The sequence below is a fragment of the Brachionichthys hirsutus genome, chromosome 1, assembly GCF_040956055.1.
Source record: "Brachionichthys hirsutus isolate HB-005 chromosome 1, CSIRO-AGI_Bhir_v1, whole genome shotgun sequence".
Taxonomy (NCBI): Eukaryota; Metazoa; Chordata; class Actinopteri; order Lophiiformes; family Brachionichthyidae; genus Brachionichthys; species Brachionichthys hirsutus.
In genome coordinates, this window is record NC_090897.1 from 5949133 (window position 1) to 5967000 (window position 17868).

At 40.5% G+C, this 17868-nt stretch overlaps 2 protein-coding genes across 2 annotated transcripts; both read right to left on the reverse strand.

The window, feature by feature from the left end:
* Nucleotides 1–1133: 1133 nt before the first annotated feature.
* krtcap3 (keratinocyte associated protein 3) lies at nucleotides 1134–4222 on the reverse strand. Its single transcript, XM_068741188.1, has 7 exons — nucleotides 4164–4222; nucleotides 3901–3986; nucleotides 3242–3447; nucleotides 2557–2616; nucleotides 2261–2458; nucleotides 1480–1614; nucleotides 1134–1262 (listed from the first exon to the last, which is right to left on the reverse strand). The coding sequence occupies exons 1-7, from the start codon at nucleotides 4220–4222 to the stop codon at nucleotides 1191–1193; spliced, it is 816 nt and encodes a 271-aa protein (XP_068597289.1). The 3' UTR covers nucleotides 1134–1190.
* A 2039-nt stretch (nucleotides 4223–6261) lies between these two features.
* Nucleotides 6262–16753, reverse strand: LOC137902961 (nuclear receptor-binding protein-like). Its single transcript, XM_068747108.1, has 17 exons — nucleotides 16532–16753; nucleotides 15850–15972; nucleotides 14259–14360; nucleotides 14015–14104; nucleotides 13763–13803; nucleotides 13577–13671; nucleotides 12990–13073; nucleotides 12605–12660; nucleotides 12427–12525; nucleotides 12147–12279; nucleotides 11893–11980; nucleotides 11290–11340; nucleotides 10580–10715; nucleotides 10386–10439; nucleotides 9393–9456; nucleotides 6823–6878; nucleotides 6262–6321 (listed from the first exon to the last, which is right to left on the reverse strand). The coding sequence occupies exons 1-17, from the start codon at nucleotides 16751–16753 to the stop codon at nucleotides 6262–6264; spliced, it is 1554 nt and encodes a 517-aa protein (XP_068603209.1).
* Nucleotides 16754–17868: the final 1115 nt, after the last annotated feature.

The window sequence follows — 17868 nt, forward strand, 5'->3', positions numbered from 1 at the left end:
TAGCGTGCCATGATTCCATTCCACCCAATTGAGCACAGCGCTAGATTACCCGTTTCATGGTTGATCTGATCTTTTCTGTCGTCCAGTTGTTGGGGGTCTGTCAGCTGAGAGCCAGCTGGCCTACATACTGGTTTAACCTCTTAAAAACACTCTCCTGCACCTTCAACAACATTATGCTATAAATATATAAAATGCATTCAACCCTTGCGATCTTGTTACAGTCCAGATTATTTGACTTTTTTCCCCAATACTTACATGAAACTGCAATTTGTTTTAGTCTGAGAAGTAAATTAGTACCCTGTTGTGACATGTCCAAAAGTTGAAAATGTCTGTCTCTATTCTCTTGTAATGTTTTATGTCTCACAAAAGGCAAAAGCTGCAAAATTAATAAATAATAATAATAATTTTCTCAAGGATTTTATAGGTAAAATTAAATTAATGCAAGCGCAGGAGTGCAAATGTGTTTAGAAAACAATGAAAAAAATATAAAATACATATAAAAGAAAACATGCAGTTGCCAAAAAATAAAAACGCAATCTAATTCCAAATAATGTAATCCACATTAAATTATTATTTGTTTGCATTTTGGAGGAAATCATACAGTATTTGATATTTGAATACACTACAATTTACCAATGTGCATAAGCAGCTAAAATAAAGAATGAATGTTTCATTAACCCAAATTAATCAAAAACTGATGAATATGGTTTGATGGAAGCATTTCATGTACCAATAGCTGGTCACAATAACATTTTCATTCATTTACCGAACTGCAACACGAAAAAATAAAACATTCCAAACATCAAGAACAAATAAAACATATTGCCGAAAAGGAGATTAAACAAGCTAAAATAGCACAACACATTGTTGCTTGATATAAAAATGTACTATCTTCATAGTGAAATGCATATTTGGTGCTGCTGAACTCAAACACTTATGAATGGATAACACTTATATCTCAGTGTAGCTTCCACACACAGAACGGCACACCGAAGACACAGAAACACATGAACCCAACACCGTTCTGCTGACAGGCAAACAGCTTGGTGTTTAACCCATACCTGATGTTTCTGAAAAATGTAACCCTGGTCTTTAGTCACACTGACTGTAAAATCCAGTTTGATTGCAGGTGTGGTAATCCTGGACATTAGGTGTGCTTCTCTACAATGAGTCGTGTCCTTTGTGCTCATTCAGGCATCAGGATTCAAGCGCTGTTCCATCAGTCGCTCGCTGTGGGGAGAACACTCTGCTCCCTCCTCCAACTGGAAGAGAGAACAGGGGGATGAATACGCTGTAAGGGCTGTTGAACGTTCAAGGGTTTGTACGTTCCTTTGAGTTCGAACAGTACACACCACCATGCAGATATGTTGTAGGGGTGTCTCACTTTGCACACAGATCAGAGTCAGGAGATTCAGCTAAATGCACAACATGGCGCTAGCCCTCGAGCTAACCCACCTGTCCTGAGACAGAGACACACACCTGCTCTCTGATGTAGCTGTTCACACACGGCGCCAGCCCTCTGAGGACCAAGCCAACAATGAAACACCACACAGAGAGTCCAGCCTCAAACGCTGCGAACAGAGCGCAGGGGATCCACAGCGCCAGGGTGGTGTCCTGAGAGACCGGAAGTGATTGGAAGGAAACAGTTCAATCACGCAAGACTATGACGTTCAAACGCCTCTTTTCATTGAATTTACATGCCTCGAAAATTGTGGACAGAAAGAGTTAATTGGTATTAAGAAATGCTGAAATATCTCAAATTAAGGGCAGGAAAAACAAATAGGGTAAAAAAAAATTTTTTCTTTTTTTCAAATCCTCAAAAGAGAATGCTGCCCGCTCTGGAGTTTTTGATTTTTTTCTTAAAAAAGAAACCAAACCCAAAAAAAAAGCATCTTTGAAATGGTTCTTACAGGCTGCTCTATGTAATGAAATTACGACTGACTGTCCGGGTCATTGAACAATTTCCTAGGCATTTTCAAAGCACACAGATCATCGAGGAAATCTGCCGATAATGGCCGTGGCTGGTCTAGTATGCGGTAAAGCGGCTCTTCTACTACATGCTTAACCAGAGTTGGCACGTCTGGGACGTTCCAGATGGCGTGGCAGTGAGAGCCAGGCGAGTATCCTTATCCTCCATCGAAGACCGGACCCCTCGGAGGAGAGCTGTTCTCATTTTTTCTGTCTTTCTACAGAATAGGGAGGGAAAAACTCGGGGATCCAACATTGGGGAGACACAAAAGGAACCAAAATTTGGACTCACATAGATTCGTGTTGTATCAAACGGGCATCTGGCACTGACAGGTGACCGAGCGTTGATGGCCACCTGGGTGCCATTGCATCCCAGCATCAGACCCTGCCCGTTGTGGATAACAGTAATACTAATGGCTACGAGGAGCCCGACGCAGCAGGCTGCTGAGAGCAAGGCACTCAGGAAAGATGCAATAAGAAGTCCTATTTGCTGGAAACACAGGAACATATCAAAACACAGGCAGCGGTAACGACTGAATGGAAATGGAATTGATCACATCAGTAGCTGGAAACAAGTCAAATTCTCACCAGTTTTATTGCACAAAGGTTCCTTGACACCAAGATGGCAATGATCCCCGTGGCAATGCTCTGAGTTTAAAATGACAAGATAATTGTTTCCGCTCAGCATCCCTTAGGTATGAAGTGAGGTGCCACAAGGGGTTAATCCTCGCCCCAAGGATGTGAGGCTGCATTTTTTCATGGAATTCCAAGTCGAGAAGACTCAATAACAGAAACTACTCTCAAATGAAAGAAAGTGGCAGAAAAAAGGATAAAAAGCCGTGCCAGTATATTGATAGTTCACTTTAGTCTGTGAAACCCAGCAGTCGCCCGTTTAGAGGGTTTGGAACGGAGCACGCATCAAAGAAATGAAACATGAGCGTCATCTCATCATCAATAGTCGTTTGTTTTTCTGACACAACAATGTAATGGAGCCTGCCCTGGAGCAACCGTTGAAAACGTTAGAAGAACTAGTTCTCTAATGAGAGGCAAGTTCCGTCTCGAAGGCTGAGCCGCATGCACAAAAGTCGCCCGAACCGACAGACTGAACACTTTTGATGTTTAACGTAGGGGAATACACACGAATGCATAGCAGGAGAATTCTACAGTGTTATCAATGGTAAAACGTTCTGAAGAATATACCAGTTTAAATTATCTCTCAGTCAGCCCTAAAGCCTGCACGGCAGGTTTTACACTGGAACGAGTCCGGACTCACCAGCAGGCCAGAGGTGACGGAGATGATGTTGGCTGCGGTGTACTCAGTGGTGACGTGCTGGCTGGGTTTGGAAATGTGGCGCAGAACACTGCCGTGGACAATCGCGCCGAGGATGAAATTAACGTGACCGACCAGGATGAGCGTTAATCCCTTTTTCATCAGCCTCCTTGGCCCCTTGTCCTTGTCTGGAAAACACACAGTCTCGGCTTAAAATGGAGATACCACAATTTATACACATACATAGATCTTATACGCAAGAAAATAAATATTTCATTACGACACACACACACACACACACACACACACGCTACAGCAGTAGAATAGGAAATAAACACAATGTATAAAAACGTTGGAAGAAATAGCGCAAATATGGAACACACCTCAGGAGCTCATGATCAATTCAGCCAACATGAAATGGAAAAACAGCTCAAACCTCACGTTGTGCTTAATTAAAAACTGAATGTCTGAATAAAAGCCTTTGACCTGTAATAAGTACCCCCCCCCCCCCCCCCCGCTATTTCATTCGGGGTGCTTTTTGTGAATCTTAGAGATACTTGTTGACAGTTCACACTGAATGGTTGGTCATTGATGAAAGGAAACCATGCAGAGCTATGACATCAGTCTCCTCCGGTCCCATCTCACGTCCCCCGAGGATCAACCGGAACCACCGCTCCAGACAGCGGCCCGAACCCGAAGCGCGTCGTCCTTCCCGCAGGCCTGCTGGGAGCTCAGCGGAGGCTCGACGCTACAAACGCCGAAGCCCAAAAACGGAAACCAACTCACCAAAAACACACATCTCTGTGCTGTTCACTCTGATGATCAACGAATGGCCGAAGATTTCTGCTTGTAGAACAACGCTGAAGCAAAATCCCAATGTAGTATGTACTACTGTCCACTTCCTGTATGACGTCACGCAGCTCACCTGTGAAGCACCTGCGTCTTCCTGGACGCTGAGGGGCGCAACAGATTTATTTTAAGCATCTTCGTTGTGTCCCCTCAAAAAATTAATCTTAAAAAAGATGAAATATCCAAACAAACCAACACCCAACAAGTGAAATATTAAATAAATGATTTTTTCCCCCAGTCATTCTAATAAAGAGCAAACGACAAGACAGACTTCACACATTTATTTTAAAGAACAGTCAAGATACACGTCTCAGGTAAGACATGCCTTTTACTGAAATTCATTTCATATACAAAATATAACACTATCAGAAAGTAACCACCAAAACAAAGGGTGGGGACAGACTGAAGCTGCCCAACCAGAATGATAATTTAACCATTTTAAACACCATTAATACTTTGGGTGAAAGAGCAAGGTGTTGGGAGAGAGAGAGAGATAAAGCTTTTCTGCTGATCACATTGGCTGGTTTCTACCGCATCCCTCCAAGAGTGGTGCGCATACATTCTTGTGGCTGACTTTAAAGATACATCTTTGGAATATTGGAATATACAGTCTTTGTAAACAAAGGAAAATGAACAATTCACTAAGGAGTGACGCATACGATGCACAGCAGGAGAGCGATAGTGACCGGAATACACTGAAAAAACACCTCAGAAATACGAGTGGAGATCAGTTAAAGATTTCACCGGTGAGGCGGGCAAATGATCATCAGAACTCAACAAGCAGCAAGCAACCTGTCTGCAAGCTCATACAGTAGTTTAAGTTTAGTGGTATAAACTGTTATGAACACATATCACTAAAACGCAAGAACATCTTTTTTATTACATCCAACAGAATGTTAACCATTGTTTTTGACAGTCAGTTCCAAATCCTGACTAGTACCGGTATGAGCTTCCAGACACAGACCGAATTGTCCATAGAGTTCGGAGTCAAAATGTCACAAGGCATTTGAGTGGAGTAGAAGTCTAAACAGGATCTATATGACGTACATCTTTCATTTGAGCGTTTGCATTCTGTGAAGGACAATGTCAACTCCCAGTTTAATGTAAAGTGACCAAATAAAAAACAAAAACAAATCAGAAATGTTGTGTTTTGACTCTGCACGGGGTCCCAGTGAATGAAAAGGAAGAAAAACAAATGATATAGTAGTATCTGTTTCATAAAGTTAACTGCCCTCACGTAGATGAATCAGGAATGGGTTCTCTTTCTAAACATGGAAGGCGACTTCAGAAAGCAAGTCTCAGAACAATGACATTCAAAAGGGTTGCGAGAGCCCAACAAGGAGAAAAACACACTTTTATGGCATATGTGCAAAGGCAAAGAAGAAGAAGAAGAAGAGTTTGTTAAAATATAAACAAAGATGCAAACGGAAATTCAGTAACACTGAGTTCACAGTACCTCAAAATAACCAGACAGACATTCTTCTGGATAAATGTGACATGTTGTGAAGCACATCCATTTTGAGCTGGGTGTAAGGCGTTTTGTTTTATTATTATTAGACTTGGGTAGTTGTCAATTATAATTTCAAGTGACAAAGTTGCATTTTTGCAATCTAGTTTTCAACCTTTCAAATATATTTACTGGAAAGGTTGATTTATCAAATGCAACATGAAAGTTAACAAGCACTTTCAAAAATAAAAAGCCAAATGAGGATCCACGTAGCACGGCTTACTATTTTCTGTGCGTAGTAAATTGATCCCTTGAATCAGCCCTGATCATGTTTAGACCAAAATGTAGCTGTGCGCTTGAGAGGAAGCAGCAGGGAAGCAGTGAAGTCATACCTTTGTGACTGACACAGGAATAATGAGAGCCACCTTTGTAGAAAATTCATCTTTATAAAATGAAAAAATAAAAAGTGAAATGGCTCCAGGTGGCTTGGCTAAGAACACCTGGACTCGAAAAAAATAAAATTGGCTTTCTTTTTAAGGCTTTGTGTGCTTTTAAGGTTTCATCCGTAAAAGAAAAAAAGGAAACTACCCATCATTTGGTCACAATAACTAATGGTTCATAAACCCCCCTCCCCCCCAAAAAAAAATCCAAAACAAAAACACTAACTACAGCCAACTATATTTAGAGAGAATTTATGAGATAGTAATGTGTGTTGAGGAAATTGTTGCTAATGAATAGCTTGGCTGAATGTTTCTTCAAGTAGAGCAGCTACTTTGATTTGGTCCACCTACGAAAAAAGACAAAGAGAAAAAAAAACAGCATAAAGGTTTCTCACAATCTGGGGAAAAATAAAAATAAAAATACAAATCATGAAGGCACAGAGACAAACACAAACTAAAACCCATTACAAGGAGTGAGTAGCAGAAACAAAAGCCTGCCTGCAGTACGTACACTCCAGGGACAAAGTGACACTAGCGATGCAGCTGAGTGGAATAAAGAGGTTTATACATGTGACAAGGCTCTTGAAGGAGGCATTAAAGTGTTGAGGGAGAACCAGGGGTTTACCTCACCTTTTAAAAATCAGCTCCAGGTTTGGTACAGAAATAGCATGCTAAGCTACAATGTCACTCACACGTTTGACTATGGCTTTTTGCTGTAACACGCACCTTCATCAAGCAGCTATTCTCTCACTCGCTCTCTCTCTCTCTCTCTCACACACACACACACACACACACACACACACACACACACACACACACACACACACACACACACACACACCACTTACCTCACTTATAAAACCTAGCTCCACCAACTCTCCAGTCAACTCTTGGGCTTTCTCATCTGTAACACACGCCAGCTCAGTTAGTCAGTAACTGATGTCACATCACCTCCACATCCATTCAACCATTCACTCGGAGGGAAAAGGTCAGGCTTAGTAAATACCACATTCAGAAAATACAGTCCAGATGTTTCTTTTAAACCCACAATCACCTTCAGCAAATTTTAAAAAGCATCAAACCGCAGTGACTGCTTATAAGGACAGAATGTGACTTATCTCGCAGGAAAATGGAAAACGGCAACATGTTTTAACCGGTGTGGCTTTCATTAGGATATGCTCTGTTCAAACATGTTTGCTTTTTAAATCTCCCTATTTATGCCTGCTGTAAAAGGCTTAACAAATGGATAATTACGAGCCCATTTTCTTTTTTTCAGATGCATAGTGCCTAGAACTCAACTTCTGGGTTGATCATTTATCTTTTCTTTGGAGCCCCGTCTCTAAAATCCACCAGCATAGTGTAAACAGTATGTTACAAAGTAGCTGCAAATCTCCCGTTCTGGCTCTTGCATTATGTGACACAAATGCAAGAAAGCTTTGAAATATCATTTCAAACATCTTGAAAATATAAGGTAGGCTGAGGTCAAGCTAGCACAGAGAAACTCAAATACAATGAAGCACATAGAGCATCAAAAGAAAGTTGTATCAAATACAGAAACATAAGGAATGCTGGATTATTCATAACAAAAAAAAAGACATTCAGAATAAACCAGCTCAGAACTTCTGGTATAAAATAGTCAATTCATTTTGATGCAAACTTATGATCATAAACTTTCACACCTACAAAAACCTTTCAGTTCCTGACTCGATTTAGACAAACTCTGAAGATTCAACGTGAGTTCTTTAAAAAGACATTCTTAGCCTGTGCTTATTCAGCGGAGGACGTCATGGTCGGCCGATTTTTAATAATCTGGCTGTCAGTTTACAACCGTATCAGGATTGTAGCTGTGACAATGCAAACGAATGGAACCACTTGGCATTAAGAAAACAAAACCACCTCACACTGTTGGTGCTGGAGCTGAGGGTGGGCTTCCCTGATTCTGTTTCTGATTCATGCTCTCAAATACAAATCATCTGACAAAATGATGCACCGCTCTGCTTCGAGGAAGGAACAGGCTTCGGCTGGGACCAGGGAAGAGGAGAGCCATGCTGAACACCAAGCGAGTCAAATGGTTCCGTTATCTAGTGACCCTTCACCGTGTGACTTTGGACTTTGTGTCAATAAGGGAACGTAGTACAGTCTCTGATGTTAGCAGGAGGTATGTAGTGTAAAGTGCACGGGGTTAGGTGGGAGAGAGAAAGAGCTGTCTGTGTGTGTGTGTGTGTGTGAGAGAGAGAGTGAAAGACAGGGAGATGAAAGCTTGGAAAGAGATGGACGGCTGTCCGCTGCAGTCAGGCGTTCTCCACACGCCTGCAACATCACGCGTGCCTTCCATACCGGTGTGTGCCTGTGAGCATTGGACCATGCAGCATTATTTTGACCAGTGTAACAGTTGTGTTGTTGGCCTAGAATTGTTGACTATTTACTGAACATCTTGGGGAAATAAAGCATGACGGTCATTAAAAAATGATAGGCATCATCTCAGCTACATCTTGGGGGTAGGGATAAGTTTGAGACCCTCCTCATCACAGTACCATGACCCAATGTGATTTAGCTCCTTAAAATATATATTTACTTTCCACGGGATCCAACTATTTTCATTTGAGTGCCGTTATTTTCCAAGATATTTCAAAAAATCTCCTCAAACTCTGGTTGGCAGGGGTAAAAAACAAAACGCGTCCCATACGGGGCCAAACGGCACATAAGCGACAGTCGGTCTCCTCCTAAAATACTCTTGCATACTGTATATATTTTGATCCCATCTGTGTTTCAGACTCTCACTGGAATCTCACTCTCCTGCATAGCCCAGTGCGCACACTGAAAGGGGGGGGGGTCATATATCACAACTCTGTGTGTGGTAAAATATGGGCGCACAGTTGTTTAGTAAATGACACACACATTCACCATATGTTGTCAAGTGAAATTCGACTCTAAACTCTACACCTGAGCTGTACATTTGAATAGATGAGCACACAAAATACACTTAAATATGTTCCTTTCTTCTATGTCCCATAAGCTAAGCGCTGTATTTGTTTATATTTGTCCAGGGTTGTTAAAATACTTGTACAAGAGCATAAGCAGGGGAAAAGTTAGATGAAAAATGCACACACTTGTGACAGACTTGCTTCTAATCCGCTTATCGCCCCGTCATATCATTTACACAGGACACGCCTTCAGGAATATCAATTGCAGGAGCGGCTGTAGAATCGACTGGCAGGGAAAGTCAAAGGTTGCGGTTTATCATTTAAAAATATTTTCCCCTGTTGTTTTACTGCCCTATAGTGTGCCCACATTTGACCTCAATTCACATTTGGTGTTACGAACCTCACCATTACTGTGTCACTCTGTGGAGAATGAAAGTAAATGAAAGTGTTTGTCTTTAATTACAGTCAGTCAGTGTGTTGCATGAAGGTCTTACAAGGCAACATGTCACAGCTTAGATGTCTTGTCAGTTTATCCTCCAGTTTCAGCAGTAATGTAAGCTGGAAGGGACAGAAAAACACATCATTACTATTCTACTTCTGTCCAGAGACAAGTACCGTATTGGCCCGAATATAACACGACCCCGGATATAATACGACCCCCTCTTTTTCAAGACTCAAGTTTGAGAAAATACTTTTTGAACACCAATTTCAATTTTTATACAGAAAATAATTACGGTACATCTGAAACAAATGATTATAACAATAAATTCGAGAGAAAAAGCATGTTATTTTGCCTCATTCAAATCATGCAAAAACTGTCTCACATCTTAATATCTGAACAATTAAATATGTGAACTAAAGTGCAATCACATTTGTAAATGAATGGCTTCTGGTTTTTAAAATGTAAATAAACCAATCTACTGTGATAAAAAAACAAAATTGCAATAACTGCATGAACCATCAAAGTGAAGTCTAACTGGGGGGATCATTGTTCTCCAGCGCCTCCGGGGTTAACTTCCAGACCACGCTGGGGATGAAGGCTGAAGCGCAGCAACACAAGATGGACGCTGGCCAGACGTGCTGAATCACTGAAGCTGCTTTATTTTACTTGCACTGTTAAACAAAACTCTGTTTTCTCCTATTGCTCGCATATCTCTGTCTCCTAGTTGCACTCTCTCTCTCTCTTTCTCTCTCACAACATATGAATAAGGAAAAACATTGCAATAAAATAATGATAGGCATTTGCTTTAGCCTGGGGAGTTCAGTTCACCATTCGTTGTAACGACATCTGGCGCCATCTAGCGTTCAGAATGGGTATAATGTCTGGACCCCGAATATAACACGACCCGACTTTTTCAGCCTAATTTCAATGCAAAAAACATCGTGTTATATTCGGGCCAATACGGTAACAATAATAGTTATTATAATATCTTATTGTTGGTCAATGAAGGAAACCTAGATTATAGGTTATATTATTATATGCTTACATGATACTTTGCTCCCTCTTCGACAGGTTCAACGCTACACTGCATATGAATGACCTGCAAAATAAATACTGTATGTAAATATAAATATGTCAGTGTAGCTACAATATTCAGAGCTGTACTTTACTCCTGCAAAAACAAACATTGGGTTTGTGTATTTCCCGTTCATAATATGGAACATAATAATTTGTACGCACTCGCCGTCCCTCGAGCTCTGCAGGTTCAGGGCTGGGGGATTTGATCAAAGGGATGGGAATGGGAGATTGAATAGTCTCCTGTTGCGGTTGCTGAGGACAAGGAACCCCGAATGCAGTCATCGGATAAATACCATTCCTGTTTTCGAGGGGGGAGGAGATACAAGAAAGAAAAAGAGATGTAGAAAAAAATGACAAAAAGAACAAATGAGATGATTGAAAAGAGTTGGAGAAAATATGGGACTAATGTAAGACAAAAACAAAAGAAATCTGTGCCATGGAAAGTAACAAACAGAAGGGACGATGGAGAGAAAGGAAGAAGCTAAATATGCCTAAGAAAACAAAATGTGTAATAGTACAATTAATATATGCTAAACATTTAGTGTAAAACTATTTTTGGGATTTCAGAGAATCAAAACCCAAAAATATTTACACTAAATTAAAAAGTGCACCAATTCACAGAATTATGCAGAGGTCATACATATCACATTGAATAACAGCAGACATTCTGCATCTTATTTATAATTTATCACATTTTTTTGGAAACAGATTTAGAGAAGATCCCAGCACTACTTTTTTTTTTATTAGGGCATTAAACTATCTATCTATATTTTTTTTACACAAGTGAGAAAGAGACCACAAGAGTCAGATAGTCCCATACTGCCCTCATGTGGATGATAGCGATATGCCATCTGATCCGACCGGCTCATTACCTCACATCCTCGAGGAATTTGTCAAGCTCCAGGGCAGGAAACTGTGAAAGCCTACAGGAATACATTGAGTGGATGAATGCCAGCTTGTGTTGCTAAGCAACGAGTGGTCAGCCATACTCGGAAGATGTGCTACAAGTTCAGTCTATTTGTACATACAATACAAAGAATGACAGAAGATCATGAATGCAGTACTGGGTCATTCTTTCATTTTCTTAACATGAGGAGAACATGCAAACTCCTCACAGAAAGGCCCCAAGTTGGATTTGACCCTGTGACCTTCATGCTCTGAGGCGACAGCACCACCCACTGCACCACTATGCTGCCCCAGTACCGGATCGTAAGCCTCATATTGGTTGTATGCATATTGATGCTACACCTAACAGCTGAGGACCCATTTATGTAACTTGCTTTTTAAACACCATTAACTCTTCACTCCTAACCAGTAGGGGACTAAAATGGCTTCATGCCACGCAGGACAGACACACCTGTGGTGTAGTGTGTCCATTGTTACCCTATTATTGCATCTGATTGAGTACGATTATGATTTGAAGTGCACTGAGCTTAGCGTGGCTGCAAAACATGGATACACTTCCTGGTTCTTACTTGAGGTGCACATCTTTTGTCTCAGCAATGACGAGATTGTGGTCGAGGTTCTTGGTGATCTCCTCCAGGGCATTCTCAGGAATCATGTCTGGATAATTATAAATCAATCAGGATTGATTCAGTGGTACTGCCTGTACTATCTTAGTGAGCTCTGATGATTTGTGAGATGAAGGAAAAGAGTATATCCCACAAAAACGAGTCATTTGTATATACATAAACACGGTTTTGTTTTAATGTGTGTGTTCAAGACTCACATTGATGGCTGACAATACAATGTGCAGCCAGCAGTTTTAGCAGCGGTACTTCAAACAGAGCCTGGTTAAATAGCAGCTCTCGGGCTGTAGGCCTTGAACTGGGATCACCTTCGAGGCACTTCTGGATTAACTCCTACAAAAATAAATATCTGGATCTCACACCCTTTTGCGGATAAACATGTTGTGGCCATATCTGAAGATGCAATACACATATACAAAGCTTCATCTGGTATAAGAGAAGATCATTTTTTATTTTGACTGTCATGAAAGACCACCTCACCTTTTGCAGTGGGTCTTCAAGTAACTGGATTGCATTGTTAATGGCCTCCTGAGAAACACGAGAGGATTCTCCATTTCCATGGATTTCCAAGAGTGCCATCTACAAAACACAAATACACATGTCATATTGCTTTGGGGAAGAGTTCAAGGGTCAATCTATCATGTAACGAGAGTCTCACCTCCAAAGCACACATGCCAAACGAGTAGATGTCTACAGCCGTGGTAACGTCAACAGCTAGAAAACATGTACAGATATTATATATAAAAACGTATAAAAGGATGCCTGACGTGGCCATTTCTTAATGTTTACATTTAAATATCAGCTGAACAGAATGCATGTAGAGCTGGGTAAAGAATACCAAAACATCTGTAGCACATCTGCGTGTTCTGCCAGCGCATAATATAATTTGGTAATCCTAAACCAGTTTTCTTTGATCAAATGGACACAGATGTAACAATACACTCTGAAATCTTTCTTATTTATTCGCATCGTCTTGTTGACTCTGGAGAAAAATACCAATATCAAAAACAGCAGAACGGACTATAGATTTTGGCCACATCTACCTCCATATTCTGGGGCATAGAAGTGCAGGTTCTTCTGTTCCTCGTGGCATGTCTTCACATGGTCGTTGATGGTGTCTGGAGCAACTGCACACGAAACAGATAAAGGAAAGATCACGGACATATTGAAGTACGCTGCAGTCCACAGAAGGAGAATGACAAAAGAGAAGAGGAGAAAGAACGTACAGTATATGATAGAGGCAGTGAAAAGGGGAACTAAACGACCTTCAGCCTGTGTAATCAGATGTACAAAATGCTGAGAGACTGGAAACTGTTCTTTTGAGTGGCCCTGCAGTAAATGTACACACAAGTATGATTTTCTGTACCGCATTACGCACCACCTTCATTAAAATCATACAATCACACAATGTGGAGTGGAGGGTCATTTCACTGCTGGAGAAAAGCCATTGCTGTTTTTGTAAAATTGAATTGTTCAGGTAACATTCCAGAGGAGATCATTACTTCCGTGCCTACAACGTTGGCACTTTGTACAACTTACTTCACAATTAGGTCATATGTCCTTTAAAGCCACCATTTAGCTCAATTTAATTCTAACCCTGACAAAAAAGGAGGAAACTCTAACGCTATACCTGATCCAATCTTGATGAGCCCGTTGTGTTGGATGAAGATGGTGTCACAGGTGAGGTTGCCATGGATGATGGGAGGGTCACATGAATGGAGGTAACTGTAACACAATTAACAAATGAGCATGAGTTGGATGGATTTCCATACGAGCGTATTCTCTGAGAAGATATTTGCAAAACTGACAAACTGACCTGAGAGCAGAGAGGATCTGTGTGCACCATCTCTTCCAAGCCTGTAGGACCAGAGGCCTTATCAGAATGCTTACGCAGCAGTTTCCAAGCTGGATTAACTATGATTTGCATCATGTGACCAACTTTGCACAAAACTGGTTCAAACAGTTTGCTTTGCTAAAGAGGCTGTATTATTCCATTTGGCTCATGCATAGCAGGATTCTCATGATTTATCATCCCATGATGCTAGATCTACATACAGTCAGTTATTACCTTTTCATTCATGCTTTTGTGATTTTTCTTTGTCTTCTTCAGAAACTGCTTCAAACTTCCCGATGACATATATTCTGTAATGAAAATTACCTGAGGAAGTTGTGGAAAAGAGCAAATACTTAGTAGGCAGGCTTTCGTAGAATATTTAAAAAAAGAAATGTGAATACATGAAATGATGATTTACTCGACACAAAACACTCAATGACTCAGAGCCTACAAGTTCATTCTGAGGTCTGAGACTCACCCTCGCTCGGTTCTCCTCCGTGTCGGCCCAGTATTTGTGAAACTTGACAATGTTTGCATGTTCCAGATGAACCAGGTTATCAAATACTGCCTTCACTTTCTCCTAAACAGAGAAAACACAAAGTAATATGTTATTAAGCCGATTAAAAAAACACACTTTGTGTTTGCACTGACTGATCGATGGGCAAAATGTCCACACACACAAAAAGCACAGAAACACATTTTAAGGGTTTCTCCTGTACTGTATTTGTGACTCTCTGATCTTTATCACCATGGAATAATACACTTTAGTCTCATTAAGTCATTAATAATACACCAGAGCTTTAATGTAATGTGATTCGTCAAACAAAAGAAGTTAAACATCATTTGGCTCAGACTGCTGAATATTCAGAAGACATCACTTCAGGCTTTTTTCATTTTCTAGTTTTAAATATGAATGATAAAAATTGACTAGCGGATTACTTGAGTATATAAATGTCTTCTTCCTGCTACCTGCTATGCAAACATTCATTCATTTATAACTTTGCTTTTATTTCTGACAAACGCTGTTTAAAGTTGTTCTTTGATACTCAACAAATTACTTATTTATTAAAACTACTAACAGCTACAACAATATTCTCAACATTTTAATTAATTCCTCAGAACCCTGAGCCTGTGTGTGTGTGTGTGTGTGTGTGTGTGCGTGTGCGTGTGCAGATTTGGGCCTATATACATGAGGAGGGTAAAAATACATTTCCCGCTGGGAATTAATAAAGTCAATCAATCTTAAATTGTGCTTGTATGTGTCCTAAATGGGACTGAGTCACCTGCGGGGGCTCCCACAGCCCCCCCCCCCTCATGATGCCCATTACCGGCACAGGAGGGTCATGAGACCAGAATCTACTCCTGCCAGGAATTGGTTAGAAATCATCTGCCACCAAGATAAATCAAGCAAGAAATCAAAGAAGACTGCTGCAATGCTCACTAAACCACTGGGAATTACATTTCAAAAGAGGAATAATAAGCCGTTTCTGAAAACACGCCGCGCCCTTTTTATTTCTGAACACGTCTCATTCTTCCAACAATCAAAAACAAGAATTATATTATTTAAACTAACCTCATCTTCCATACTTTCAACCTTGCTTCTAAATACATTTTAGTAGATCGGCCATATCTTCCCGTCACATTTGTCACCTCTTCCTTCATATACGAAGTTCATAATGTGCGAGCCCCAAACTATATTTCCATCTCCCTTATTCACTATTTGCCTTCTAGAACACTGGGATCATCTGCAGCTGGTATGCTGGAGTTTCCCAGGAACAGAAAAAAGAAACTCTGTGGATGTCAGGGAAGCAGGCTCACTGAATGTTTTTGAAAGAGAGCTAAAATGTTTTCTCTTCACTCTATATATAACTTTCTGGAGACATGAAACTAACGTGCACTGTGCACTGCATTTCTGAATAACTGCACTACACGTGTACTGATCTTTTCATGATCATTTTGTAGTTAATTTTCATCCGTATTTACATTATTACACCATTAGTGAAGACTATATTCAATAATTATCAAAGCGACTCCTCATTTAAGTCCTACTGTGTAGTACTGGGATTCACCTCCAGCAGTTTGAAGTTCTTCCGTTCTGAGATCATGACCTCGTTCCACACCACCTCGACCCCTTCCTCTGCATCCATGGCCAAATATGCAGCATCTATCCCTGGGACATTTCGCTGATTCACCTTCATATAAGAGAAAAGAAAAAAACACATCGTATGAGACAATTCATTTCATCATTGAAATCAATTACAAGATGGCTACATATCAATACAAACAAAAGAACCTGAACTGCCTTCCGCCTCCTGTTTATGATGATTCACATCATCTTTTAGTTGTGCCATTTTGACTTTGCATCAACAAAATTAATTGCAATATTTTTGTTTTCTATCATTTATTTCGATTTTTGTGCTTGTAGTAATCAAGAAATCTGCATATTATGACCAAACAATGATAAAACATGTTACATAAAATAACTTAAATCAGATGAATCTTATTCTCTTTATTTTAAAACGAACAGTCACAATAATCTGTCTATTATCCCCAATTTGCTGTTTTTTTTTTACATTAAGAAAAGACAAACATCACATCGTCGCCCCATCCGATGCTGATTTAGCTCTGATTTAGCTTTGTGACTCAGGAATACACGTCATAAATTCAAAGGCAAATCTAAATTTTGATTGTCATAGAAATGACAAACTTTCCACGATAGATTAATCGGACACACCACATGTAAGAAGTTACCTCCTCTCTGCGTTTCTGCCATCGGCCACAGGGACTTTCCTCCAGGATTTCTGACTCATCTTCACTCTCATCCTCATCCTCTGTTGCTGTGGTGACAGGAGACTGCATGGAGTGAACAGATGACCCACCCAACACCTCTTGCGCATTCGGGGACACGTGTCCTATCGTGACCTCTGGCGTGTTTCCCTCTTCACTTGGAGTTCCTCGTGGTTCCGACATCATGACACAATTTGAATACTTGCTATGTTCTCTTCCCCGGACTCCGGGCTCCTTGGCAGCAACAAGTGGTGGGAAGCTTCTTTCCTGCTCTCTCCTATCGCCGTATGGACCCTTCACACATGCATTTTCACTTCTGGTCTGGCTTTCAACAAGGTAGAGCTGAAGAGAGGATTAATGTAAACACATGTGAACAGGTGGAGGAGGGTCAGATTGCTCCGGCTGGGATTGACTAGTCGTGTGCCTAGCTTGAATCTAAGAGCCGGCCCAACACAGTGTCGTTGCAGTGCACTAACACATCAGTCACTCAGACTAACCTGCTAATGCAGGCAACTGAAAGTTAGCTAGCTGGTGAGCGCTAATGGCAAAGTCCGAGGTTAATACGAAGACGTGCAGTCTTCCACTCCTTTGCTAATTCCCCCCGGCTAACAAGCTAATGTGGGGGGTAAATAAACAAATAACGTAACTGACGTAACATAAAGTTAAGTAGCACTTACTGTGGAACAAAAACCAACCACAAAAAATGCCATTGGGTTACATGCTGGCCAAAGCGCAGAGGAAATAATCGCTTTTATACAAAAACGCTACTTCGTCATAAAATAAGTTGTTGGGTTTCACATCCCTTACTCTTAGCAGAAGTGGGAGGGGCGGGGCAGGATTTGAAGAGCGCTTGTTTGCGCACTGAAAACGCATTCGTGTTTGGCATAGAGTTTATAAGGGCAATATTAGATTTAATACAAATATAGTCGATTTAATGGCGACATTTGGTCGATTTCATTAATATTATAATTACGAATTTCAGAATAATGTACGTTCGCTTTAACACAGATAATTTATGTTAAAATTACACAATGCGTTACGATTCTTCAGAGGCCAGATAAAAATATTTACTTAAGAAAAACTTTAACATATGCTGTATGGTTTTTGTGAGTTGTAAAACCCGACGAAAAACAAATATTTTTGCTTTTTTTAAATGTAATTGCCTCAATCGCGACAAAATTGTGTATTGTGAGCAAGATAGTTCACATGATCCGTTGTTATAATTCGTTATTTGCTGAGATGTTTTCCACAAAAAAAGCTAATTATCTGCATTAATAAATATTCCATAAAAAGGCAACTTG

Excerpts from the sequence above, each read along its gene's own strand:
- LOC137902961 (XM_068747108.1), bottom strand. The coding sequence starts at position 16,753 with ATGATGTCGGAACCACGAGGAACTCCAAGTGAAGAGGGAAACACGCCA. Across the intron at positions 14,361-15,849 it reads AGAACTTCAAACTGCTGGAG|GAGAAAGTGAAGGCAGTATT; the intron begins GTGAATCCCAGT and ends TTCTCTGTTTAG. Across the intron at positions 12,661-12,989 it reads CTATGCCCCAGAATATGGAG|CTGTTGACGTTACCACGGCT; the intron begins GTAGATGTGGCC and ends CATGTTTTCTAG.
- krtcap3 (XM_068741188.1), bottom strand. The coding sequence starts at position 4,222 with ATGCTTAAAATAAATCTGTTGCGCCCCTCAGCGTCCAGGAAGACGCAG. Across the intron at positions 3,987-4,163 it reads AAGACGCAGGTGCTTCACAG|CGTCGAGCCTCCGCTGAGCT; the intron begins GTGAGCTGCGTG and ends CGGCGTTTGTAG. Across the intron at positions 1,615-2,260 it reads TTGATACAACACGAATCTAT|GACACCACCCTGGCGCTGTG; the intron begins GTGAGTCCAAAT and ends CCGGTCTCTCAG.